The following is a 27536-nucleotide window of genomic DNA, read 5'->3' as shown; positions in this document are numbered from 1 at the left end:
CAAATATGATAGCAGAAATAAACCTAATAAAATGGTTGGGAGGGCCGGCCCTGTGGCTTGGTGGTTAAGTGCGCGGGCTGCAATGCTGGTGGCCCGGGTTCGGATCCCGGGTGCGCATCGAGGCGCCACTTCTCCGTCCATCCTGAGGCCGAGTCCCACATACAGCAACTGGAAGGATGTGCAGCTATGACATACGGCTATCTACTGGGGCTTTGGGGGGAAAAAATAAAATAAATAAAATCTTTAAAAAAAAAATGGTTGGGAAATTTTTAAAATTTCCTAAAAAATAAAACAAAATGAAAAAGTGATAGAAAATAAGAGAAAAATATAAGAAAATTAGCGTGCCAGTCTAGGAATCCAACATATGAGTAACAGAGGTTCCTTAAAAGAGAGAATGAAGAAGAAGGGAGGGGAGCATCTTATCAAGAAAATTAATAAAACAAGAAAATATCCCCCACGTGAAGGATATGGGTTTCCAGAATGAATGGTCCCATCAAGTGCCAAGCCAATGAAAGCAAAGTGGTGTATATCAAGGCACATCTTTTCAGGCCACTGGAAGAAAGAGAAGATGTTAAAAATATTTAGGAAGAAAAAAAAAGAAATGGCATTTGACTTCTCAACAGTAACAATGAAAACTAGAAGACAATGAAGCAACTGCTTAACAATTCTGAGAGAAATGTTTCTAAACCTAGAATTTTATATCCAAACTACCAATCAAGTGGGTGGGTAAAATACAGACATTTTCTGATTTTCAAGATCTCAAAAACTGATGTGCTCCAAAAACAATGCAAAGAAGAATACATGGCACCCAGGAACCAGAGACCCAGCACAGGACAGGAAAGGCTAAAAGGAAGCCCCAGGAAGACAACAGGCAGAAGTCATTTCCAAACAGTCTAGAATTGGGTGGTGGCAGAGGTGCTTATCTAAGAGTGACGTCTCCAGGGGAAAAAAATGAAACATATAGAGTAGTTGATATCTTTGAATGAATTGAGAGATTTACAACGCTGACAGGAAATTTAGGAATAATCATTAAAAACTAGATAGATAAAGGGAAAAAAGGCAAGTATTAAACTCTAGTGAAAAAGTTGTACAAGAAACAAATTCATCATCAGTCATTACAAATATGTTCATAGTCATAATAATGTAAATACTAAACCATGATTTATCCAAAATTGTATATAACTATTGGCATAGGGGCGGGATGTGTGTGTTTGTGTGTGCGTGTTTGTGTTAGCATGTTGCTTGGAATGTGGAGGGACAAACTAGAAGAAACAGTTAAAGAGCAGTAAATCTTTGCCCTCAGAGAGTGGACATAGGGGTGAAGGTTTCCCACCACAATCTTCTAACCCACCTACACCTCTTCTTTTACACTCTGCTTCAGCAGCTTCTTCTCTAGAAAGTATTCTTGTTACTTACTCTTTCCTTTCTATCCACTTCCTGCACATCACCCTCACGATAGTCACTTCTTATTTTTGCCCAGAAATCGTTCGCCCATACATATATTGAGTTGTTTGCATGCCTGTCTCTCCCATTACCAAAAGTTCTTGCCCTTTCTTGTGCCATATGCCCCTTTGCAGTCTGGTGAAGTCTATGAATATCTTCTCAGATTAATATTTTTACATGCATACAAAAGAAACCAATTGTTTTGAAATATAGTTATCAACATATTAAAAATTTTTTGATTGTTAAATGCCGGGTTCCCCAGGAAATATACATTGATGTAATATCGTTTTTTTTTAATGCTGTCTTGATCCAGTTTTGAGGCCCTGGCTAGAGGTGGGTCAGTTCCTTTTCTTGAGCAGCTGAGTTTACACCACCCAACCACCTTCCTTATTGGGCTTTTATACTCTGAGCCACTATACACCTGCCCTAATCGCCCTAGAGCCAAGTATCAGACAACTGGGGACAGCCCCTTTGCTCCAGAGCCTGCTAAAATTATTCAAATTAGCCAATCTTAAACATGCTTACCCTGCCTCACCCATTCCTTCCTATGGAAGCCATAACAAAGGCTCTTGCCCACAGTTTCCCCCCTCTCTCTGCCTCGTGACTGACCTTAGTGCTTCCTTGTGCGGTGCCCCATGGTGTGAATATAATATATTATCTTTTCCATGGCAGTTTTTTCCTGATCTGTTGGCCTTATCAAACCTAAATAATAATTAAACTTATTAAACTTATTAAAACCGCTGAGACTCCAAGATTTGTGCATAGGCGTGCCCTCATGAACAGCTGTGAGAGAGGGATGGAAGAAGGACTGGGCAAAGCGAGACGTTGAACCGTGATGCAGTCACAATGAAAGCCTCAGCTGATCCTACGAGCAGCTCTGAAGCTGGGAAGAAGGCCCTTCTGAGTTGTCCCCCTTGAGGCTAGGGGCCTGGGCTTTTGTACCCTTGCAGAGAGCACTCATGGTCTGCAGCCCTTCCCCAGGGAGAGAATGTGATTTTGCCTGAGGCAGTTCTTTTAGGCAGAGCGCAATTCCTGGAGAGAGCCTCAGCCCAGAGCTGTCAGCTGCCAACACTCCCAGCACCCTGGAGATGGACTGCTCCGTCCTGAAGGGGCATCTGGGCATACTTCACAGATCCACTACAGCGATATAGAAAGACTATGCTTCTTATTACCACTTTAAGTAACAAGATAAAATTATCTTAATTTCAAAGTAGTGATGAATAGGATTTTGAGACAGAAACAACAATCATATGTGACATAATTTCTCTGTGATTTCTATTAGTGCCACATATAACAAACACTACTAAGATTTGTTGCCTTCATTCGTAATGGAAGAAAATACGAAATTTCTGTTAGAAGCAAGTGAAAAAAGACCTTCAAGTCCACACACTCAGTTAAGAAGGTCTTGGGAGCCGGAACCTTGTTTTGTTCCGAGTTGGCCACGGTTCTGGACACCTACTGGTGTTTCTTGAGTCATTACTACAATTAAAACTGACAGAATACACTTTTCAAGATAGAAATTTTAAAACTAACTCCTCCAAAGCAACCCCTCTGGGGCTTAAAGCATCTCCAGTCGAGAGCCTCACTTTGGGAGAAGTCTCCCGCCCCGCCTAAACTCTCCCAGCCCGCTCCGGCCCAGAGGGGCGGGGCCAGAGAGCGGCCCTCGTGCTTATAGGTCGAGGCGGGAGAGGGCGGGGCCCACTCCTTCGTGTTGACGGAAGCCTTTCCTCTTCAGCCTGCGCCCAGCCGCCCGCGCGCCCGGAAGTCCCGCCTTCGGAAGAGGAAGTAGCGGCGCGTGTGAACGCCGGTGGTGACCGCGGCGATAGCGGTGACCGAGCGGGGGGAAGGTGGCGGCGCCGGTTAGCTGCCGCTCCGGGCCGAGTTGACTGTTAGAGGCGGGACCGGCCGCCCGGAGCAGCCCGGGGCAGGAGTCAGGTGCGGAGGGGCGGGCTGGCTGAGGTCGGCGGCGTCTGGGATCCCAGGGCTGGAGCAGGTGGGACACGCGGCGACCTTGTGAGGAAGACTCTGTCCGCGCCCTGCCCTCTTCCGTCTTTTCCTTCCTTCCTCGATTCCCTTTTCTGCACTGCACTCTTCCCAGACTTCCAGCCCCTCGCTAAGCCCTGGGGCCAGGGGTCTAGTCTGGACTCAGTGGGCCTCCCCTCTCCCATCCAGATCACCACCTGGAACCCCCTGCCCCCCCGGCCTACAACTTCTCGCTGTAACATGGTTTCTCAGGGACCTCCTCACCTCACCCCCCAAATCCACACACTCTTAGAAAGGTGCACCCAAAGAGTGGTGTAGATTTCACACTAGTGTTTCCCAAAGAGGTAATATATTAAAGCTAACCCTCCCAGTGGATACCCTGCTGGGTGGATTTTCTTAAGGATGACAAGGAGGAAGAACAAGGGTTGGCCAGATTAAGAATAGCAAGGGAGTAGTCAGATCCCAGTCTTCAGCATTAATCTGTCTCTTTGCTTTGGCATGTGTGAATTTAGAATTGTCTGGATTCAGCTCTGGGATTCCAATCATGGGTTTGTCTGCCTCTACCCCTGCTGTTGCGGTTCAGACCTCAAATGCTTCAGATCATCAGACAGCATCTCCACCTTCAGGATGTCCAATGCATGAAGGGAAAATGAAAGGTAATCAACCTTTTGTCTAGAAAATAAAAACAAAAGAGAGGTCTCAAAAGGATTTTAAGGAAGAGGCAGTATAGCATGCTAGTGAGGCTCCTAGGCCTGGGAGTGAGGCAACCTGGGTTTGGTCCTTATGTTGCTACTTACAAGATATGTGACTGTAGACAAGTTACTTCTCTAAGTCCTTACCTATCATGTGTAAGATGAGGATATAATAATATTATTTCATAGGGTTATTGTGACGATTAATTGAGATAATGCATGAGAGTGTAGTGATTGCTCCATACATCAGCTCTCATCTCCCAAAGTTTGCCTGTGTCTACGTCAGTGGTTCTCAACCTGGGGTGCGATCCCCCTCTCCCCAGGGGACATTTGGCAATGTCTGGAGACATTTGTGCTTGTCACAACTGAGAGGAGAGGGTGCATGTAGTGAGTAGAAGGCAGGAGTTCTGCTAACCATCCTACAGTGCAGAGTGCAGCCCACAAACAAAGAATCATCTGGCCCCAAATGTCAAGAGTGCCCAGGTTGAGAAATCGTGGTCTAGATCTAACTGTATTTATCAAGACCACTTACTCCTAGGTCCATTGCAGTTCTCATCTATGTAAAAATAAGTCATCACCTGATGGACTTGCTGTTCGTTCTTTAGGTGCAAAGGTGAGAATGGGAAAGCTGTTTTTCATTTTTAATTTGTCCATATCTGCTTTACATAGTTTATATGGCCTGAATCAGCCTGATATGTGACTTCTTGTTTCAAGATGTGAGAGGAGGAACCAACGCAGCATGCTTACTGAGTGCTAATGCTTCCTTGCGTTGTAGTAGTTCTTCCCCTTGGTCGGTCAGCAGGGATTTACTCGCTGCCCACTCTGTGCCAAGCACTGGTAGGTTTTGTTTTCGCACTGAGAGAACAGTAATGTATAAAACAGACAAAAATCCTTTGCCTAGGGAGTTTACATTCTCATCCTCATTATCCTGTGTGGTAGGTTTTCTCATTATTTTATAAAGAAACTTACAAGTCACACAGCTCGTAAGTGGCAAAGCCAGCAAAAACTGTGACCTTGGACAAGGACAGATCTGGTGCCCTTCCAGGATTTCTCTGTACAGGAAGAATTGAGACAGATTCAGAGGAAGCAGGTGTGCTCCTGCTCTGAAGGGCCCCGGGGAGATACAGAGCCCTGTCTATGGTTTGATTTCATTTACTGTGTGTCCAGAAGAGCTGTCAGTCAGATTTATTTGCCTTAAAGAACGTGGATATTTGTAGGAGTTTGAAGGGGCTAGTGGTTATGTAATATGAAAAATGTAAACAGTATTTTCTTTCTAACACCCAGCTGGGATCAGTGACCCAGAAAAGACTGGCACTTTGAATGGTAGAGAGGAGAGGAGGTATAGCAAGTCTCCCTTCACCCCCAAAGCGGACAGCGGGTCCTAGGGAATGAGGGTCTGGAAGGAGAAGCAGAAGAAGGGAAATGAAAGTGGACTTGTCTTTTTCACATAGGGCATCCAACATTCAGTGTATTCCTGGTGTTACTGCTGCTGCCTGAGATGAGGCTTCCGTTACACAAGCAGCTGTCTTCCTGGGCCGTAGCTCTCCTAACACCTGCCCCCTCTCCTAAGTCTTAGACCAGCTTCTCAGTCCCCACACTTGCTTCCATCAGCATCCTGGATCCTTGGGCATTGACTGCCCTTCTTGCTGCTGCTCTCATAGTTTCAGGCCTTCCCTTCTAAGTGGCATCTGGATCCTACATGGATTGTGCAACATTTTCTTTTCTTTTTTTGTGGGGAAGATTAGCCCTGAGCTAACATCCGATGCCAATCTTCTTCTTCTTGCTGGGGAAGACTGGCCCTGGGCTAACATCCATGCCCATCTTCCTCTACTTTATATGGGATGCCACCACAGCATCACTTGATAAGCGGTGCGTCGGTGCACGCCCAGGATCCGAACCTGCGAACCCTGGGCCACGAAAGCGGAGCACGCAAACTTAACCGCTGCGCCACTGGGCCGGGCCCGGAACATTTTCTTTAATGTCTGCCTTTTCTTGTTAAACTCTTGCTGTCTACTGATGGGGAGGAGAACCTTTGTTTTAGTCCTGGAGCAAAGCACAAGCAGAGTGGCGCTCTGGCTTTACTCCAGTAGCCTTTTGGAAAGCTCCTCTGCTCATTTTCATCTCCCGTCCCCAGTACCTGAAAGTAGGCTTCAGTAACGAGAGCCTGACTTGCTGTGCCCTAGTTGGGGCTGGGGCTTGTCTAGAACTTGGGGAGAGAAAGTCAGGGAGACCAGCTGAAGTGTGGCCCGGCCCCACTTAGGTTCCTCGTAACAGCTCACAGCTTGAGTCTAGGCAGGTACCTTCTAGCCTTTTATTAAAACCATGGCATGGACAGTATGTTCTCTTGCAAATGTCGAGTGTTTTTGGTTTATTTTTGCTAGGGGCATGACACAATAAGAGAATAGGCACCTGTTTCTCTTTCAAAGGGAAAGTAAATGTATAGAATCTTCTCTTGGTCTTTAGGATATTAGAATGTTAGCTAGCTTAGCTCTTGGCAGCTTTAAACAGTAGAAACCTGGCTTTGCCTGTGGTGGTAATCACTGGTCAGAAATTCAGCTCTTTAGGGCCCCGACTGAGAGAACCAGATGTCCTGCCTTTGTGGTGTCACTGTTTTTATGCTTGATTTATTTCAGGCTGTCCAGTGAGTGCAGAGCCATCTGACCCAAGCCGTGAGAGCAAAACTAACTCTGTGCCTGCCCACCAAGATCGCGCCTACGAGTACGTCCGGTGTCCCATGACCGGTGCCGTGGCTGAGAATAAGGAGAACCTAGATCCTTCTAATCTGGTAATCTGCGCTCGGCCCCTCTTCTTGGAACTTTTTATGTGGAGATGCTTTTACGGCTTCGCAAGACAGACTACAGACTGCTAGTATTGATTCTTCTGTCCTCTTAAGAAGTCTGATATTCCATCTACAGTGAAAATCTAGAATGCGTTACTAAGTGTAGTTTCAGAGAGCGCCTGAGAAGGAAAGGGGTGATCACGAAGTGCTCCAGACCAGGTTGACTGGGAAGCAGCCAGGCCAAAGGGATATTTCCTCTTGGGATAGTGACTACGTGGTAGGTGGGAGATTCCATTAGGAGTGCCGCTAGAGTGAGTAAAGGTGTTTCTGGTCTTGGGAAACCTCGTAGGCACACTGCAAGATTGGGGTGCTTCTTCAGGCACAGCTGGGTGCCAGCCTGCACGTGAGTCACTGGGGTGGTGCGGCATCACAGGGCAGCCAGCAATGGAATGCCGTCAAGAAAGCACAGACAAGACAAGCGTGGCTTCACTGTATTTGTGATAGTCAGCCAACGTAGGGAATTGAGTTTTGCTGTTGGGAATCACACTTGAATGGAGGGACAGACTCAGGCCTGGACTTGAGAAGGCCACCGGGTTATCAAAAGTATCTAGAAAGCTTGGCAAACCAGGCAACATTTGAGGGAACTAGACATATTTAGTCTGGAAAAGAAAGGGTGTGTGAGCTGTATATATATAAGAATATATATTTTAACATAACATATATATAACAAAACCATAGACTGGGTGGCTTGTAAACAACAGACGTTTATTTCTAACACTTCTGGAGGCTGGGAAATCCAAGATCAAGGTGCTGGCAGGTTCAGTGAATTTAGGGCAGACATAAACATTCAGTCTATGGCATTCAGTACAGATGCTGCCAAGCTATAAGGAAATTGCTATGTTGAGGAAGAAAGTAGATGAGGTCAGGGTTTCTCGGCCTCAGCACTATTGGTATCTGGGGCTGGATGATTCCTTGTTGTGGGGCTGTGCTGTGCACTGTGGGATGTTGAGCAGCATCCCTGGTCTCCACCCACTGGATGCCAGGGGCACCCTCTTTTCTCAGTCGTGACAACCAAAAATGTCTCCAGACATTTCTGAAAGGCCCCTGGTACACTCTTGGTCTAGATCATCCCACCCTAGTGCTCCTACACTCTTTTGGAGTCCTACACTCTTACCCCATGGGATTGTTACGGGTAGTGAGAATATTAATAACAGCAAACTTTTCTTTTGCTCACATCTGTAGCCCTCGTGCTAAGTACCATATGTTCTCTCTTGTAATCCTCATAACAACTCTATGCAGCCAGCAGTGTTAGTGTCCCCATTTTAGAGCCGAAGATAGAGAGAGAGGAGGCAGTTTGCCCCACATCACTGAGCTAGGAAGTGGCAGAGCCCAAACTGAATCCCCATCCGTCTGCTACCTGTGTTCGTAAACACACAGTGCTGATAATGCAGGTGAAATTCTTGATACGGTGTCTAGCACACCTGGCTCTTCTGGATGCCGTCTTTCTAACCAGGGGCCATGTTGTGACTGAGACTTAATGTGCATCTTCTAGAAAAGCCTTCATACTTTCAACACAAGAAGAAGTTCTAAGCCAGTGCTTCTCAGCCTGGGGTGATTTTGCCCCTGGGGGGACATTGGTTGTCATAGCTGGGCAGGAGGGATGCTAGGCCAGGGATGTTGCTAAATATCTTACAATGCTCAGAAGAGACCCCCATAACTAAAAGTTGTCCTGCCCCAAATGTCAGTAGTGCCAAGGGCAAGAAACCTTGATCCAGGCTAAGTGTCTGCATAATGGTATTGCTGCCCCTTGTGTCTGAGAGAAAGGATTCTTCTCCTCCTTCTAGTCTGCCACTGTGGGCACGTCCATACTCATCTGTAACGGATTCAGCCCAAAGGCTGAAAGCATAAGCAAGATCTTAAAAGTAAAGAATATTTAAAAAGAAAGTGTTGGTGTACATATATTTTATGAGGCTTTTCCTTAGAAGAGTGAACAGTCATTTTTGAAAAGCCCATCATAGAAAGGTTTTTAGAAATGCCTGCAAATCATGATATTAGTTTTTATTTCTTAATCCTTGAGCAGAAAGAGATCGAAAATTTAACCACAGCATGTATCTACCATTTATGAGAACTTAAACTGTTGGAAAAACAACTTCAGTACTCTGACTCTTCAAAACAGCCAAATTATGTGAGAAGTCTGAAATTTTGATGTCACTGGTTTAATTAGGGAACCTGTGCCTTATGCGTGATATGTTGCTTTCTAGGAAGTGGTTAATTGTATTGCTTTGTTCTACTTTTTATCAGATTTCCAACATTTAAAAAAAGTTCTGCTTATTTTATTTAGATGCCACCACCTAATCAGACACCAGCCCCTGATCAGCCATTTCCACTATCTACTGTGAGAGAGGAGTCGTCCATTCCAAGAGCAGATTCAGAGAAAAAGTGGGTTTATCCTTCTGAACAGATGTTCTGGAATGCGATGTTAAGGAAAGGGTAAGTGAGTGAGCATGTTACTGAGAATATAAATATGCTTGTCAAATTCATCTAAGAATTGAATGTTAAAGATGTTTTTATCCCCCAAATGTACAGTAAGTTTTTATAAGTTAATTAGTTTATAAAACTGATTTTTCAGGCTTATCAGAATATAAGTGCAAAGCCAGTATATTAGTCAGGATTCTCCAGAGAAACAAAACTAACAGGTTATGTATGTCTTTACATAAAGAAATTTGTTATAAGGAATTGGCTCACATGATTATGGTGGCTGAGAAGTCCTCATGATCCATAGTCAGCAAGCTGGAGACGCAGGAGAACTGACATGTAGTTCTCGTCTGAAAGCCAGCAGGCTGGAGACCCAGGAAGAGCTGATGTTTTGGTTCGAGTCCAAAGGCAGGAAACAAACCAATGGCCCAGCTCAAAGGCAGTCTAGCAGAGGAGTTCTCTTGCAGGAGGCTCAGCCTTTTTGTTCTGTTCAGGCCTTCAGCGTTGTTAGATGAGGCCTACCCACATTAGGGAGGGCATTCTGCTTTACTCAGTCTACCCATTTAAATGTTAATCTTATCCAAAACACCCTCACAGACACACCCAGAATAATGCTTAACCAAATGCCTGGGCACCCCATGGCTCACTCAAGTTGACACACAAAATTAACCCATTATAGCCAGTAGTAGTTAAACAAAAAAAAAAGAAACACTATTATATAAAAAGAAGAAGTTAAGGAATCATTAATCAGTGGTACTAACTGAAAAAATATCACCTTAAAAGTAGTTGGTTCCTGGGCCAGCGGTTGAGTGTGCACGCTCCGCTACTGGCGGCCTGGGTTCAGGTCCCGGACGCGCACCGATGCACCGCTTCTCCGGCCATGCTGAGGCCGCGTCCCACATACAGCAACTAGAAGGATGTGCAACTATGACATACAACTATCTACTGGGGCTTTGGGGAAGGAGAAAAAGGAGGAGGATTGGCAGTAGATGTTAGCTCAGAGCTGGTCTTCCTCAGCAAAAAGAGGAGGATTAGCATGGATGTTAGCTCAGGGCTGATCTCCCTCACAAAAAAAAAAAAAATAGATGGTTCCTTGATATTTGTGTAAGTCTGGTTTTTGGCGACTCACTGAAATGAATACATAGATTAACTTTATGGCATCATCAGTAATATTTGTCAAATTTTATGCAATGTTCTTTCCTAGGTGGAAGTGGAAGGAAGAGGATATTAGTCAGAAAGATATGTATAACATCATTAGAATTCACAATCAGAATAATGAGCAGGCTTGGAAGGAGATTTTGAAGTGGGAAGCCCTTCATGCTGCGTAAGTATGTTTGGGATCTTAAAAAACATCCTTCCATCACCTTTCTTATTTCATATCTACTTTCTAGTGTTTTGACATTTTATTCAAACAATGTACTATTCTAATAAACCATTTTAGGTAGCAGGCCTGTTCCAGTAACCATTGTGTGACAGACCGCCCCCACTTAGCGGTGTATAACAGCAACCGTTTAATTATGCTCATGGATTCGGTGGGTCCCGAGTGCAGAAAGGATAGAGCAAGGATAGCTTATCTCCACTCCCCAATGTCTGGGGCCTCAGCCATACTCAGTAGTCAGGAATGGCTTGACAGCCATGGGCTGAAATCCTCTGAAGGCTGGATCATTTACTTGTCTGGCAATTGGTGCTGGCTGTCAGCCAGGACATCTACCCACAGCTTCTAAATGTGGCTGCTTTGGCTTCCTCCCACCATGGTGGCCAGATTCCCAGATTTAGAGTTTGAAAAAGCTCCAGGGCAGCTGCATCTCCTCTGATGACCTAGCCTTGGAAGTCCCATAGTGTTATAAGTCTGCTCAGATTCAAGTGGAGGGGCCGTAGACCCCACCTCTCAACGGGAGGAGTGCCACAGTCCATTGAAGGCACAGCACATGGGATGGGAGATACTAAAATGCCCTCTGCCCCAAGGGAGCTGGGGAAAAACAGTTCTGTTCGCTCAACAGCATTTATTGATTCCCCATTAGGGCTAAACTTGGCACATGGGCCTTTTTCTCAGGGAGAACAGGTAAATGCAGTCTTGTGTTTGTTAGTGTTGATGGGCCATCAGTCTGTTCAGAGAAGTGGTCCCCACACTTGAGCTGCATCAGCATCACCTGGAGGGTTTGTTAAAACACCGAGTGCTGGGCCCCACCCCTGGGGTTTCTGATTCAGTAGGTCTGGGGTGAGGCCCAGATATGGCATTTCTAGAACAGTGCTGATGCTGCTGGTTTGAAGCCTCCACTTTGAGAAGGGTAGGGGGCGGGGCATGTCTGCACAAAGAGCCAGATTGTATTATCATTGGTGGCTTACATTTTAAATTCATGGCAGAGTGTGATTGATTAATTTCTTTTTTTTTTTTTTGTGAGGAAGACTAGCCCAGAGCTAACATCCGATGCCAGTCCTCCTCTTTTTGCTGAGGAAGATTGGCCATGGGCTAATATCTGTGCCCATCTTCCTCTACTTTATATGGGACGCCGCCACAGCATGGCTTGACAAGCGGTGCGTTGGTGCACGCCTGGAATCCGAACTGGCGAACCCCAGGCCGCTGAAGCAGAGCACACGCACTTAACCTCTGCGCCACTGGGCTGGCACCTGATTGATTTATTTCTTGACTAAAATCCACCTAGTGATTTTTTAAGGTGTTCTGTTTGTTTTAATATGTAGACTCTGAAGTTCATTAGTCACTCCCTGGGTGTCACTGGCTGGGCACCAGGCCTGGGATGGGTGCATGTGTGGGGCAAATGACGCTGCAACCACGTTTCCCCTCTCAGTAACCCATGACTGGCAGCAGTCATCCTCCTGGTTTGCTAACGAGGGGACCCACAAGCATCTGCAGTGACTTATGCTGCAAGTGTGCTATAAAGCCACCTGCTAATTACTTGTAGCGTGATTATGGAGCAGAGAAGAGAGAAAAGGAAATTTCAGTTGGTTGGTTTCAACTCCCTTCTAGTCATTTTCCAGAGTTCCATCAAAATTAAGTCGGTCTTTTAAAGACACATGCTATGGCCTCCAGGAGAAAGTCTGCTTGGGTTGAGTTTACTTCTTTGCCTGTGACCCTCTTAAGAAGAGATGCTAATGAGCAGTTCCCAAGGGGAGAAGTAAAGCAACTCAGATAGTCCTCCCATACGGGTCCATTACCCTTGGGTTGTTTAGAGAGACCCCTCAAGGCTGAAGCCTGTCTTACCAATGAGAGCAGCTGCCAAGATAGGTGGCCTCCTGGATGTACCACCTCCCCCTCCATCGGGGACACAGCTGTGTTCCTCATGTGTAGGCCGACTGTAAGCTTCACAAGTGCAGGGCTCAGAGGGTCTTGTGTGTGATGCTGCTGGACCCCCAGTGCCAGGAAGCCGGCTGGCTGGCACCTGGGAAGTCCTCACCAAGGGTCTGCGGAGAGAGGAAGTGGATTTTCTAGCCAGGACCTTGCCACCTGTCAGCTTGTGTGTCATTACTTTAAGAGCTGGTCCAACACTAATTACATTAGTTTCTAGGGATTCATCCAGCATTTTTCTTTAGAAAGGCTGTTCATTGGTTTCAAATGAAAGAAGAGTATAGGATTTTCTTATATTCATTTGAAAAATCGTAGCTGCTGTATGCAAAAGAAGCATGGTACCCAATACTTCACACTTCTTTTTTTCCTGGGAATTTGCCTGTCTCCTCGCACCCAGTAGAAAGGCCCTATTTCTTGACTCCTGCAAAGAGCAGTGCAGATATTCAGAAGGAAGGGGGAGGAGTGGAATGTACCTGATCCAGAAATAAAGAACAGCAGTTTTAATGAATAAGGTATTTCTTGGAATGTTTTCGAAGTTGCCTTTCTCTGTAAATATGATATTATGTAAAATGCATACAGAAAATGTATATTGTTGAGAAACTGCAAATCATATTTTTCAAAGGAAAGAAAATATTTTAATGGAGTTTTCTCATTTGGGGATTTCTAGGGAGTGTCCTTGTGGTCCCTCACTGATCCGATTCGGAGGTAAAGCAAAAGAGTATTCACCGAGGGCAAGAATTCGCTCCTGGATGGGGTGAGTGTCGGGGCAGAAATGTCCTTTTACATTTCTCAGGTCAGGGTCTGCTTTCTCTTGGCACCGAAACCAAACAGTCTAAGAACTGCAGTGCCGTCTTCCAGAACTAATCAGTGTTCGGCTTTAGATTCCTTCCTCTCCCTGAAGTTGGCCTGTCGGTGGGCAGATTTATTAGGTTCCATGGGTTGCATCCTAGCTAATTAGCATGGGATTGAATTGAGTTGTCTCTGTGTTCTTGGATCTGTCCTCTTATTTCTCCCGTGATTGATCTCTTTGGTCTGTGCACTTAGCCTTCCTCCTCTGTCTTCCAGCATGGTCAGATTCTTAACTCACACCTGGATTTCCACAGTATCTCAGCCCACCTCCCTGGCCTGGGTCCCTCTCCTGTTCCCTTGGTCCTTTGTAGACAGACAAGCTATCTCATCTGATTTGGGCTCATCACGGTTTTCACCACCTTCCTCCAGCTCTGGAGATGAATTTTCAGTCTCACCTCCCCAGTTCAATGTTTGACTCTGAGAGCAGGCATTTCCACGCGCTGCTTCTCCAACTTTCTCACTGCTGAAACCAGAGATGAACACACCGCAAACGTTTTTAACACTCACTAGCATGTTTTCATTCCAGGTATGAGTTGCCTTTTGACAGGCATGATTGGATCGTCAACCGTTGCGGGACAGAAGTCAGATATGTTATCGACTACTACGATGGTGGCGAAGTTAACCGGGACTACCAGTTCACCATTTTGGACGTCCGGCCTGCTTTGGATTCACTTTCAGCGGTATGGGACAGAATGAAGGTTGCCTGGTGGCGCTGGACTTCATAATTACTGCTTTGTTGGAGATGGGAAAATATAAACTATTTTTTTTCTGAGTGATGCATTAAACTGTTTTCCCCAAACTGAATTGCACTCATGATGTAATGGGAACATCAAGTGGGTAATGACACCGTATACTTCACTTAGCGAAGGATACCATGCGCCATGTTCTTTTTTTTTTTTTTTAAAGATTTTATTTATTCAGTTTTTTCCCCCCAAAGCCCCAGTAGATAGTTGTATGTCATAGGTTCACATCCTTCTAGTTGCTGTACGTGGGACTCGGCCTCACGTTGGACGGAGAAGTGGTGCCTCGGGGCGCTCCCGGGATCCGAACCCGGGCCGCCAGCATCAGAGCGCGCACACTTAACCGCTAAGCCACGGAGCCGGCCCCACCATGTTCTTTTGAATTCCGTTTTTACCTTGCAGTTTATAGCACATCATTTTAATTTTCCTTCCCACTTAGCCCAAGTGGGCAGCAGTCCCTTAGTTTTTTCTTTAACTGCAGTATTGCCTGTGGATTTAATCTAGAAAAGTCTGAACGACCTCTGAAAAAGAACTTTTCTTACAATGTGAAGAGAGCTGCTTTTTTCTTACTGTTTTCTCATGAATACTTGAGATGTAGACCTGAAAGCCACGTGATGCTCAGGAGCTTTTACCTGGCCAAACATTTTAACTAAAACTGTTCATTACAAACAAGTAGTTATGCTTTTTAAAAAGTTACCCACATTTCACTGTCCCTGCGATATAGTAGTGACCCCTGAAGAAAAGGCGCAGGTATACACTGGAAATGCACTCAGCAAAACTAAGGCATGTCTTGGCTCTCCAAATTCTCATTTAGACGAATTTTTCAGACTGGACCTTGTTATAGAATAGTTTCAACTCCCCCATGATTTGATGGTGCTCGTGCATTGGAATATATGTTTTAACTTTTAAAATATTATTTTAATTCCCATTGTTCTCTTATGTAACTCTGCTCCCAATAAGCAGGTCTCATTGTCCCTGGTGTTTGACAGGTTATCTCACCTTTGAGTCCCATTCCTTCTCCTGCCTGAAGCCTTTCCTGCAGTCAGCCTAATCTGAAGGTCTGGCTCAAGTCACGGTGCTAGGGACCGTCTCTCTCTAAAACATGATTATATTTTGTTGAGTGTTAGAATTCACAAGAAGAGTATTTTTCCCAGTGTAGAATGTTTGCATCCACTCACTGCCTCAGTGCAGATTTTTTTTAAGGGGGCTCTAGGTTTGCCATTGAAATTCTTTTCAATCCATAAACTGGTTGTTTTACTTACAGCAGCATGTTACAAATGACTGTTGGGTTTTTTTTTTTTTTAAGCATTGATAATATTAACACCTTTAATTTATCCTGAATAATATAGTGTTAAGTTAGTAGATGGAATTGGCAGTCTGGAGTGATTAATCTGGTATGGATTTCTTTGTTGTGTCATTTTAGTTTTGAACTGAACTATCTGAACTGTTGTTCAGTTTTGTGTGGCATTTTAAAAATTCAGTAACCTTAAACTCGTCTACCTTTCAAAATATTTGTATATTTTAAAATAAAATAAAGCTGATGGTGAATAGGTTTTGAAAATCTAAGAGTAACTTTATATTTAACAATCGTTTCTTCAGACTAATCTTTACAGAAGTAATGCTATCCTCTCCCAGTTAACGGTGGCCATTTTCTCATCTGTTAATCACATATTTTTAAACTACTGAGGGAAATAATTACTGTTGGCATTTTTTTGTCCTAAGTGCTATTGAATAAGTGTAGAAGGATAAGATATTATTATGAGAAACAAAGTGTTGTAACTGGAAACTGAAAATTGAGCCATAGGCAGAGATTCACCCCTTCTGTACTATTCTGTATTCTGTATAATAGAGCTGTACTATTTCTTGAGAAAAACAACCTCTGAAGTAAACTGTCAAGCGAACCTGATGACAAGATCACCCTTCCACCACTCCTGGACAAGACTAGCCTACTGGATATCAGAGATGTTTTGTGGCTGGATTATACTTGATCATATACAGGGATCAATACTTCTCTGCTCTGATAGGAGATTTCATTTATAAATTGAAATTCACTTTGGATATTCTCTGGGGTTTTACACTAAGCCTTTTGTCTATGGAAATAGCACTGTTCAGAATCAGAAGAAACTACTGTACATTAGGCTAAGTATTAGCAAACAAAATGGGAGTTCCAACTGAGATTGTATATTAAAATGTAGTATGCCTAGTAGTTCCTTAGCTAACATCTATTCATTAAATGTTTATGTACACTCTGCATCATACTTGGAATACAGAAATGGAAAAGGTGCAGCCTCTACTTGCAGGTACTTGCAGTCTGATGGAGGACAGTCTATAAATGAAATGGTAAGTTCTAGAATTCCAGTTTAAAGACAGCCTAGTGGTAGTCTAGGGGGTGTAAGTTCACTTAAGTATTTTTGAATATTTGTTGAGTATATAGTTACCAATTTCTTTACTGAGTCACCAATATGGTTTACCCTCTACCAGAGTAATTCCTCCCTAGCTAAAGTGGAGCAATGCCCATTTCATGCCTTACTTCTGCGGTGACTATGAGACTTGGATCATTTATGTCTCCATGGGCTTGAGGCCCTGTGTGGTGATCAAGAATGCGTGTCCTCGAAAAGATATCTGCACTCCCGTGTTCATTGCAGCATCATTTACAGTAGCCAAGACATGGAGACAACCCAGGTGTTCACTGACAGATGAATGGATAAAGACAATGTGCTATCTATACACAATGGAATATTATTCAGCTGTAAAAAACAAATCTTACCATTTTCAACAACATGGATGGACCTTGAGGGCATTATGCTAAGTGAAATAAGTTAGAGAAAGACAAATACCACATGATCTCACTTATATGTGGACTCTAAAAACAAAAAACCAAGGTCATAGATACAGACAACAGATTGGTAGTTGCCGGGGGTGGGTGGGGGAGAGCAAATGCGTGAAGGGGGTCAAAAGGTACAAATCTCCAGTTATAAAACAAGGAAGACACAGGGATGTAATGTACAGCATGGTGACTATAGTTAATAATACTATATTACATATGTGAAAGTCGCTAAGAGTAGATCTTAGAAGTTATCACAAGAAAGAAAAAAAATTTTGTAACTTTAAGGTAATGGATGTTAACTAGATTTACTGTGGTCATCATTTCACAATATATACATTGAATCATTACATTGTACACCTGAAACTAATATAATGTTGTATGTCAATTATACCTCAATAAAAAAAAAACGTATCCTGGAGGCAGATGGCTGATTAGAATAGTGGCTCACCACTTGCTGTGTGATTAATATCTCTGGGCCTCAGCTTTCTCGGTCATAAAAAGAATAATAGAACCAATTGTTTTAGTCTGTTTGGGCTGCTATTACAAAATACCATCGATTGGGTGGCTTATAAACAACAGACATTTATTTCTCCCAGTTCTGAATGCTGGGAAGTCCAAGGTCAAGGTGCAGGCAGAGTCGGTGCCTGGTGAGGGCCTGCTTCCTGGCTCACAGATGGCCGTCTCCTGGCGTCCTCACATGACGGAAGGGCGAGGGAGCTCTCTGGAGTCCCTTTTATAAGGGCATTAACCCCATTCAGGAGGGCTCCACCCTCACGACCTAATCACCTCCCCAAAGTCCCACCTGGTAATACTATCACCTTGGGAGTTACATTTCAGCCTATGAATTTGGGGGGACACCGACATTCAGACCATAGCTCTGACCTACCAGAGTTGTTTTGAGGGTACTATAAGATGACACCTGAAAGACTTAGAGCCCGCAGGGAGGAGATGCTCAACGAATGTCAGCCATCACCTCTTCATCAACAAGGAAAGGGAGATTCGAGGGCAAGGATGGGAATAAAAGAAGTACTGGGACTTAATACACAGCCTACCATGCTCTGACCTCCTCCTCCCGAGAGGACTCTGTCTAGAGGGGGAAGAGCAGGGTCTGCTCCTGATTTGGGTTAATTGTAAGGATTGGCAGGCACTTGGGTGGTTGCTCTAAGCAGGGTCATGTTATCTAAACTCACTAAAGAGAAAAGACAGCAGTCTTTGACCTTTTAAAAAATTAACATGGCATGGTAACATTTGGTTTACTTAATATGCAAGTCCCACTTGACAAAAATAAAGATTATAATTAGGCACTTGTGCTTCCTAATCTAAAATGTGGCTCATTGTGTCCTCAAGATCACAAAGGTGTCCTCCTTCATAAAAACTTAATATGTATCCAGATTCAAAATGGCTATTACAAGGTTATGTTTACTGCAAATCAAAGAGCACCAAAAATTATTTCAAAAGTGATGTATTCCTCCTAACTTAAGGTGAAATTTTCAAAATTGCATAATTTCTTAGACATACAGTGTATTAAAGCAAAGTATATCATTTATCCATTCCCCTCCCATAACAGAAATAATACATTTGTTACTGTGGTGGAGGTGAAGCCACCGTACCTTCAATAGAATTCCACGCCACTTGTGTAAGTGGTAATGCGTCTACTTCACGCTTGTGTACTCTAGTCCCTTGTTTTGAAGAGTAAGCCAACAGCACTTTCTACTAGGTATTTAACCTGGGGTCACACATCACACAGCAAGTATTCTAATGTTTTTGTGGAATCGTTCCAGGTGCTGGAGCGGACGTTCAAGTTTCTAAGGCGAGTTTCTTCCTGGGGAGCCTATATCTACTTGGGGGATGAGGCATGGACACATGGGTGCTATCTTACATTTATAATTAGCTTTTATTTAATGCTTTAACATACAAGGTCATGTATGATGGGGGCCACAGAAACGATAAATATTGAGTGGTGTAATGTAGGAATTGCGAGAAGAGGGAAGACTTCACAGTAACAGTTGAGTGGAGTCCTGAAGGATGATAAAAGGTTATTTTTTTGGAGCTCTGTGCAGAATCATCATTTAAACACTTTGCTATTCCTTCTACATTCAGAATGAGTTAAGTGGCTAGTTCCTGTGGCCCTTCAAATGGCTGAGGAGTATGAAATGTTATCAGGATGCTTTGGCTGCAAGTAACAGAATCCCTTCTGGGACTCACCGCCACAACTGCAAGGCTGGGTCTGCACCTGGCCAATTCCACCTCTCTGGACACGGTTTCCTTCCGTGCTCAATTTCAGCTTCATTCTAATTAGGGCTGATTCCTTTCATCATCATCAGATGGCTCCTAGTTGCTGTCTGAGATTGACGATCCTTGTTTACAGCCAGTAGATATGAGGCGGGGTGGGAGGGGGCAAGTCTCCCACAACCATGGAAAAGAAGGCTTCTCTTCAATCTAATTGGGCCAATTTAACACTAGGCCTGTGTGCAGCTGCTCCGCCCCTTTACATTCCCAGGAGAGTGCTTCATGTTTAGATTAACCCAGACGAATCATTTGCAGTAAACTGCAGTGCACACTAGAGGAATATTTCACTATTAATTTAAAAATCCCATCCTTGGTCATCATTTCGTTTAGGTATTTTTCCTTCCTTTGAGCCCCTTTCTTAGGCCAGGGTTTGAAATCTGAAGGTGGCGGCTAATGTAAGGGCAGGAGGCAGGACTGGAGTCTTCACTTCTGCGCTGATTCTCTGCATTAGCTAGGGGATTTTGGACAATCACTTTAGGGCTGTAAGCCTCACTTTCCTCAGATTATTTCAAAGGTTCCTTTCAGACCAGAATTCTAGGTCTTATGTGGCCTATTCCTCTCATGTCCAGATGGACTGGGTCATGCTATGTTTTAGGCTGAGAATTTTTAAGCTAAGGGAAAATAATGTGGTTTAAAAGTGTATTCCAAACTAGCTTTTACATAAAGAACATCAGTAGATGCACTCAAAAGACCTACACTTCAGCTAATTCCTAGTTAACCAGTGCTTTCCGTTCCTTCCATAAAATGTGTTGGCTTAGAAACAACCCAAATGTCCATCAACTGATGAATGGATAAACAAATTGTAGTATATCCATACGATGGAATATTATTCAGTCATAAAAAGGAATGAAGTACTAACACATGCTACAACATAGATGAGTCTTGAAAACATTACGCTAAGTGAAAGAAGCCAAACACAAAGGGCCATGTATTGTATGATTCCATTTATAACAATGTCCGTAATAGGGAAATCTATTGAGGCAAAAAGTAGATCAGTGGTTGCCACTGCTGGGGTGAGGGGGGAATGGGGTGTGACTGCTAATGGGTGTTGGGGTTTCTTTCAGGGGTGATGAAAATGTTCTAAAATTGATGGTTGCACAACTCTATGACTATACTAGCAACCACTGAATTGTACACTTTAAATAAATGAATTGTATGGTATGTAACTATAGCTCAATAAAGCTATTTAAAAAAAAGTGTGCTGGCTGATCCCTACAGCTAACAGATCCCCACTCTGCTCCTATTAATTGAGTAGTCAGTTTACCAAGAGCCATAACTTTTATTTTAATTAAGCAAAACAAAAGACAATGCAATGTAAATGCATAAATATAAATGCCAAGTCTATACATACTAATGAATAAGAAGGCTTTAAAAGAGAATCACTAAAATATTACCATGAAACTGGAAAAGGTTGGGAAAATCTTATAAAAATCCAGAATAATTCTTTGTTCACTGCTTTGCAATGGATTCTTAAATTTGCTGTAAAGAAACTGGAAGAGGAATGGTAGATGATGGCTATGGATGAGGTCAACGTAAGAAGGATGAAGTGGCCCTGCTGACCCTCCTGTACCCAGAGAAAGAAACAGCCTTGGCTCCATGTTGAAAGACTAGCAAACGATGTATGTTTATGTGCTTTCAGTGAAAATGTAACACCTAACCAATTTATGATTTCCTGTTTCATCTGACTTAAAAAAAAATGATTCCACATTGTTTAGGCAAAGTAGTGCATTAGAGCAGCACTTTTCCCCCTCCACCTCTTTTTTTTCGTGCTTTCTCTAGCTTGATGCTTCTCAAATTTTTGTGTAGATCAGAATCCCCCGGAGGATTGCTGGGTCCCACCCCCACCCCCAGAGTTCCTGGTTCAGTAGGTTCATGGGGCAGGAATTTGCATTCCTCTCGGGAGCTCCCTGCAGATGCTGTTGCTGCTGCTGCAGGGACTGCGATTTGAGCTTCACTTTCCTCTCTCATCCTTTAAATCCTTTGTACTTCTACCTGCCCCCATCTCTGCGGTGCATTTACAATCGCCACATATTTACATAGCCGTGAGTCAAATCCAAGTAGGAAATGTGAAAGCGAATCAAATGTAAATGCCACGTTTCCAATTTTGCTTATTCCCGTTTCTTCCCTAAAGTCCTCCTGCTCCCCTCAGTTCTGAATGTTGCATAATCTCACTTTTGTTTTGTTTTTAATAATGAAAACCTTTCCTTTGAAAGTTCATCTTCTCACATGACTTCTGTAGGTGATGCCAATGGGGTGAAGACAATGGCTCCCCAACTGGGTCACAGAAAACCCCCCTTAATTCTCTGTCTTCTACATGAATCGTGGTCTCAAAAGGAAAATGCTTTCATGGGGCCACTCCCTTGAGCTGCAGAGGTGTTCTGGGTTGTCTCTGCTGCTTGAGCTTTGCTCACCATATTAGTCTGCTAGGGCATAACAAAGTGCCACAAACTGAGTGGTTTAAACAATAGAAATTGATTCCTCTACAGTTCTGGAAGCTACAAGTAAGATCAAAGTGTAGAGCCATGCCCCAGGGAAGGTGCTAAAGGCGCTAGGGAAGAATCTGCTCCGGGCCTCTCTCCTAGCTTCTGGTAGTTCCTTGGCTCGTAGGAGCAGAACTCCACTCTTCACATGGTGATTTCCCTGGGTGCGTGTCTGTCTCTGAATCTAAATTTCCCTTTTCATTAGCACACCAGTCTAACTGGATTAGGGCCCACCCTAGTGACCTCATTTTGACTTGATCATTTGCAAAGACCCTATTTCCAAATAAGCTCACATTCACAGGTACTGGGGGTTAGGACTTGAACATCTTTTTAGCGGACACGATTCAACCCATAACATTCACATTTGCAGAATGGTCGTGAAAAGCCTCCCCTAGGGCCAAGCCAGCTAGTCCCTCTGGCATCTGAGCTCTGTCACTGCTGATTGCTCCACTGTTTTTGTTGGCACACTTTGCTCGGCAGTGACGTTGCAAACCACCACTGGCTTGGTCTCTAGCAAGTCTTTGCCCTCCTGCCAAACTCAGATGTGCTCATGGCCGCAATGGCATTGGCTCCTCCACAGATGGGAGAGCAACTGACGGAAGCCTCTTGGTGGGAGGTGAGAGGGAGGGCAAGACACCGTGCTCATCCCCTGCAAAGCATCAGGAAGGAAAAAGAGCCAGGTAGCTCATTTGCCCTCATGCCCCTCTTGTGACTGACTTTCTCAAGCAGATCCTGGACCCAGACGCTTGATCTTGGACCAAGTAAAACGATAGAACTTTAAGAAGGCTCTGAACACTGACTTGCCATGTTTCTTTCCTGTAGGAAGAAGCATGTTTCTAATTCCTTCTCTAATTCATTTTACCCTTGTAGAGACCCACTCGGAACCCCAGAGTTGGCCTAAAGACGATTTTAAGCTGAAGACATTTGAGATTCAACAGATGCCAAAAAAAAAAAAAAAAAAGCCTTCTCAGAGCTTCCCTTATCTGACTAAAAGCAACTTCTGGGAAATGAAGCTACCATAAATCCCCTCTCTGGGGGAGTTTTATGGTCCTGAAGGAGAGGGAAAAACCACTCATACCTGTAGACAAACATTATCACAAACTTTCTTATCTCCCGTCTCTTCTCCTAAAAACCCATTTGTCTTTCTTAAATAAACCTATTTGTTTTTCTCATAGAAGCTGTTTCTCCCCCCTCCCTTTTCTCCACTAAGGTAGAATTATAAACCTTTAACTTCAACCCTTTAGGAAGCCACCAATTCTTTTGTTGGCTCCCGTTATGCATATGAAATACATCCTTTTCTCCTATTAAGCTGTCTCTTGTCAGTTTAACTCACAGGGCTCAGGTAATAAACTTAAGAGGGTAGGAGGAAAATTTTTTCCTCCCCTACACCCTCTAAGCAAATGCAGGCATCTTGTTTGTATGGAAACAAGAAATAGCTTTGCCCCACTAGTGGACATCGGAATCTTCCGTCCTCCTTTCCATTTGTTTGCCCTATATTACATTTTAATCTTGGAACTAGGCAAGAGGACAGACACGTTAAAAGGTAACACCAGAGAAGTGGTGACTTGGAAGTAAGAAGACTAAAAATATGGCAGAAATAGAAATACAGAAAGGAAGAAGAAGAGTATGGGAAGAAAGTAGATGGATGGGTGGGTAGATGGGTGGATAAAGGGAGGGAAGGAGGGATTCATCTATTGATTCATTTCTTCAACAATTTACAGATTGCCTACCATGTACCAGCCACTGGGATGTTTGCTGCATTTGTGTGTGGCACTTGGCAGCATCTGCTGCCATTCTCACAGTGCAGGTCATGGGAATGACCATTTTATTAGCTGAGGGGTCTTCAAAGGCAGATCTGGACTTGTCTTTATAACCCTGGAGCCCAGCACTGGAGCCCCTGCCAGATATTCATTGGATAGATGATTGGATGAACCCATCAACCAATCTGCTGATCTAATGGAGTCAGCACATGGCTGTTGTAGCTGTTTGAAGCAAGGGAAAATCTGAAGACAATGCCAGACTATAATTAAGCACAAGTAATCATAATTAATTGCTATGTAAATGATATAATTATTAATTATATTTCACTTAGGAAAGTTCAATTACTAAATCATGCCCATTTTCCCCCATGCTTTGCTATCCAAAACTCCCCAGAAATCAAACTTACTTTGGGCCTTTATTAATTTTAGCTTCCACTTCTCTTACTTCAATGGGAAGTAGGCAGGGGGCCTGGGGCCCTCAAGCGCTCCCGTGCAGCTGCGGTCATCACGGAGCCAGGAGCTCCTCCCCTGGGGAAGACTCAGCTGAGCGCCCCTTTCCTTCATGAGAGAGACCCAGGGCTCCAAGAAGCACAGAGCTTTGTTCACTCCACTCCAAATTATCCAGATGGCAGGTTGGCACAGTTGGATGGCCTGCCGCCAAATCCTGGTTCTGCCACCTTGTAGCTGTACGACCTTGGGCTACTCATTTGTTGTCCCTCTGAGTCATTTGTGCCCTCTGGAAAATGAGGATAGGCATGGTTCCTGTCTACTGCTTGGAGGGGTTAAATGAGTTAATGAGTAAAACACTTAGCCTGGAGCAGATGTTGTTAATAAATGTAAGTTAATAATAGTATCTGCACTTTGCAGCAGAGCGTCCCAATTTGTTTTTTCTAAAATGATCTCACATGGAACACCAATTATATTGCCAGTTGTTGAGTATTTATTGTACGGCTGACGCTACTCCAGGTACTTTCTTATTTAACTCTCAGAACAATCCTGGGAGTTAGATGTTATTATGTCCCGACTACTCTGAGAAAATGAAGAGTCAGTGAGTTAAACTAACTGGCCTGAGGTCCTCCAGCTAATGAACGATAAAGCCAGGAGTCAAACTCTGTTCTCTCAGACCTGGAAGCCCAGACTTTGAAATGTCATTGTTTTTTCAATCATTAGGTATTTATTGAGCACCAACCAGGGAGCATGGAGATACACATTTATCTTCCAGTCTTACTATTAAAGTTTCACTCTTAAGAATGGAAAGGGAACGCATCACAAGTCACCCACCCTCTCTGTCCCCTGCAGTACAGAGCTGGGCGATGCATCTTTGTGGGGCATGGCTGGTTAGGAGACAGGGTCTCTGTGCTTGCCATCAGCTTCTCCTCAGACTGTCTCACCCTTTCTTTAAAAACGTTTTTATTTGGAAAATATACCCCATCTCTACATTTGCTAGTAGGTTGGCGGACTTGTATTTTTTCTCCACTGCATGGTAAACTGCTTGATCATATTTATATGCATACATTCAGCTAACATTTATCGAATGCCAATTATACGCTGGGTCTTTGCCCAGTCCTGAGGACATAGTCCCTGCCTTTGGGGACACAGTGGGAGTGACCTCGAGATAAAACATACAGTAGTACCCATAATGCACAGCTATGCTTGCTAACATGGCCACGTGTGCCAAGTGCCTGAATAAGTTTTGATTCAGTGTGTTTGTGGGAGGGGAAGACTCAAGCTAATTTTACAAGAAAAATAGCATTCGACTGAATAGGAAAAGCAGGAAAGAGCATTCAAGGCCCTTGGAACAGAAGTGTGAAAGTATGTCCTGTATGTGGGAATGGGGAGTTTTCTGTATGGGGCCAGAGCGTGGGGTACCGTGTTAGGGAGAGAAGAGAGGTAGAAGGTAGACTGAGACTGGATTGTGGATTTTGATGTTATCATAAAGGAGTATGGCCTTTGTCCTCTAGGCCAGAGGAAGAGGAAGGCATCAGCAGTTTTTAAGCAGGGATGTGACAAGTCCCTGCATAATGTGACAAGATGCGTGTTCCTGAACTATAAGTGGTGGTGGTGTGGAGGAGTGGGGAAGAAGGAGATGGAAGGCTGCTGCAGTGGCCCAAGACGGAGAGGGTAAGGGCCTGAACTAAGTCAGTTGAGGGTGGACACACAGGGGACACGTGTGAGAGTCAACAGACTGGGATCCTTGGGAGGCTGTGGGTGAGCCATCCTGGAGGAAGAGGTGGGTGGGGGCTGGAGACAACGGGGCTCCACATAGAAGTCGAGGCATACAGTTGGTCCTCCAGGGCTGCTGAGACACTGTGGGTCATTCAGTGACAATGTCAAACAGGCCATTGGGGACCGAATGGGAAATCAAGGCTGGAGATTAGGGCCAGACTAAGCAAATAGATACTCATTTCAATTGGAATGTCAGATAAACAACAAATCCCTTTTTAATGTAATGATGTCCTGTGCAATACCTGGGACAAGTAATCTTTTTTTAGCATATCTCAGATATTGCACAGGACATACTTATACTCAAACATGATCAGTCGTTTATCTGACAATTGAACTGGGTGTCCTGTATCTTACCTGGTGACCCTACTTGAGAGGTGCCAAGGTAGAGTGCTCAGTATCCCTGTCCCGCCTCTCCCCTCACTGCCAGCTAACAGCATGGCTTGTGCCCCAGGACATGGGGCTTTTACTACTAAACTTGGGATGTCCCAGGCAAACTGGGACAAGTTGGTCAGTCTAGGCTGCACAGATGTTGACTGAATTGAATTTAGAGAATCTTCTGACCCTTCTGTGACCTTCTGGGGGCCTTCAGTTGGGGCTGGTGCTGCATGCACCTTGGTGAACTGCAGGCCACGCCAGGAAAGGGGTCCACACTCCAGAGACCACCATCTGCGGTTCAACATCTCCACGATGCCATCCACCACCTTGATTGTTCTGGAGAATTCCAACCTTTATTGTTCCAATAAAGTTCCAAAGGAACTTTCCTTTGGTTTGTATTTTTTTCTCTTAAAGAACATTTGCTGCTGATTTAGCCCTGTTTTAAAATTCTGTCCAGTCTAGATGTCCTGTTTTAATCTCTGTGTGACTTTTCTTGAGTAATTTCCTTTCTTCTCAGTTCAGTAGTTCACCTCCTGGAGTTTGCTTATCAGACAACATACACCACAGGCCCGGACTTTGTTCTGACATCTCCTTATATTTAATCCCAATGCTGTTTCTCTGCCAAGCAGATGTGTATTAAAATGTGCATAAGAAAAGAAGCGAGCTGGGCTTATTTAGAAATTTCCTAAATTTGCACAAACTCCATTGGTATGAGATTTTTTTTCTATAAGAAACCACAACAAACGTATGTTAATAGCTACTTAGATGGATCAAGACAAATTCATATTTGGCCATTTCTGCCATCATTGTTCTGGCCCCATTGCCAGAGACACAGAAACAATGATTGAGTATTCATGGATGTGGAGACATCTGCAGCACATGGTACCTTTTTTCTTGCTTGTAGGATCCCTTTGCTCACAGGAACGAGTGACTTGAACAGCCTGTTAAATGGTTTTGTCCAACTTAAAAGAGTTTGAGTTTTATTTTTTTCTTGTCAGGTATTCTATCATTTACAAGGTGTTAGAAATGACTTCAATTTCCACTCAGGTCTTTGGGTGTCGTGTGTGTGTTTTAAAACAGCTTATTTTCAATGTGATAAAGGCATTTAAGAAACAAGCTTTCACTCACTAAGCTAAAGATATGGCTACCAGGCTTAAACCATACAAAGAGAAAGGGAGAGTGAATATTGTTTATTACATACACATACGTGTGTGTGCGCATACACACACATACACACACATACACACACATGATTTAATTATTTAAAAAATATTCTGAGGGGCTGGCCTGGTGGTATAGTGGTTAAGTTCATGT

At 43.9% G+C, this 27536-nt stretch overlaps 1 protein-coding gene across 3 annotated transcripts; it reads left to right on the top strand.

The window, feature by feature from the left end:
• The first annotated feature begins 3239 nt into the window (after positions 1-3239).
• HCCS (holocytochrome c synthase) lies at positions 3240-17198 on the top strand. Of its 3 annotated transcripts, XM_087426522.1 has the most exons (8): positions 3240-3378; positions 3939-4082; positions 6752-6903; positions 9239-9387; positions 10577-10696; positions 13344-13430; positions 14052-14205; positions 16115-17198. In XM_087426522.1, exons 2-8 carry the CDS (start codon positions 3971-3973, stop codon positions 16130-16132), a joined length of 792 nt encoding a protein of 263 aa, XP_087282648.1. In that variant the 5' UTR covers positions 3240-3378; positions 3939-3970; the 3' UTR covers positions 16133-17198. The 3 variants fall into 3 exon arrangements, with proteins under 3 accessions (XP_087282648.1, XP_014646585.1, XP_087282647.1); XM_014791099.2 differs by lacking the exon at positions 16115-17198 and having other exon boundaries at positions 14052-15826; XM_087426521.1 differs by lacking the exon at positions 16115-17198 and having other exon boundaries at positions 3247-3436; positions 14052-15826.
• The last annotated feature ends 10338 nt before the right edge of the window (positions 17199-27536 follow it).

This window comes from Ceratotherium simum, chromosome X (genome assembly GCF_057802395.1).
Source record: "Ceratotherium simum simum isolate JZ-2026a chromosome X, ASM5780239v1, whole genome shotgun sequence".
Lineage (NCBI taxonomy): Eukaryota > Metazoa > Chordata > Mammalia > Perissodactyla > Rhinocerotidae > Ceratotherium > Ceratotherium simum.
The sequence above is the reverse complement of the archived record's forward strand: the minus strand, read 5'-3'. Positions and strand labels throughout refer to the sequence as shown.

What these genes read in the sequence shown, in the direction of transcription:
- HCCS (XM_014791099.2), top strand. Translation starts at nt 3,971, where the DNA reads ATGGGTTTGTCTGCCTCTACCCCTGCTGTTGCGGTTCAGACCTCAAAT. An exon ending in ACCTAGATCCTTCTAATCTG is followed by an intron (nt 6,904 to 9,238) that starts GTAATCTGCGCT and finishes TATTTTATTTAG; the next exon opens with ATGCCACCACCTAATCAGAC. An exon ending in AGAATTCGCTCCTGGATGGG is followed by an intron (nt 13,431 to 14,051) that starts GTGAGTGTCGGG and finishes TTTTCATTCCAG; the next exon opens with GTATGAGTTGCCTTTTGACA.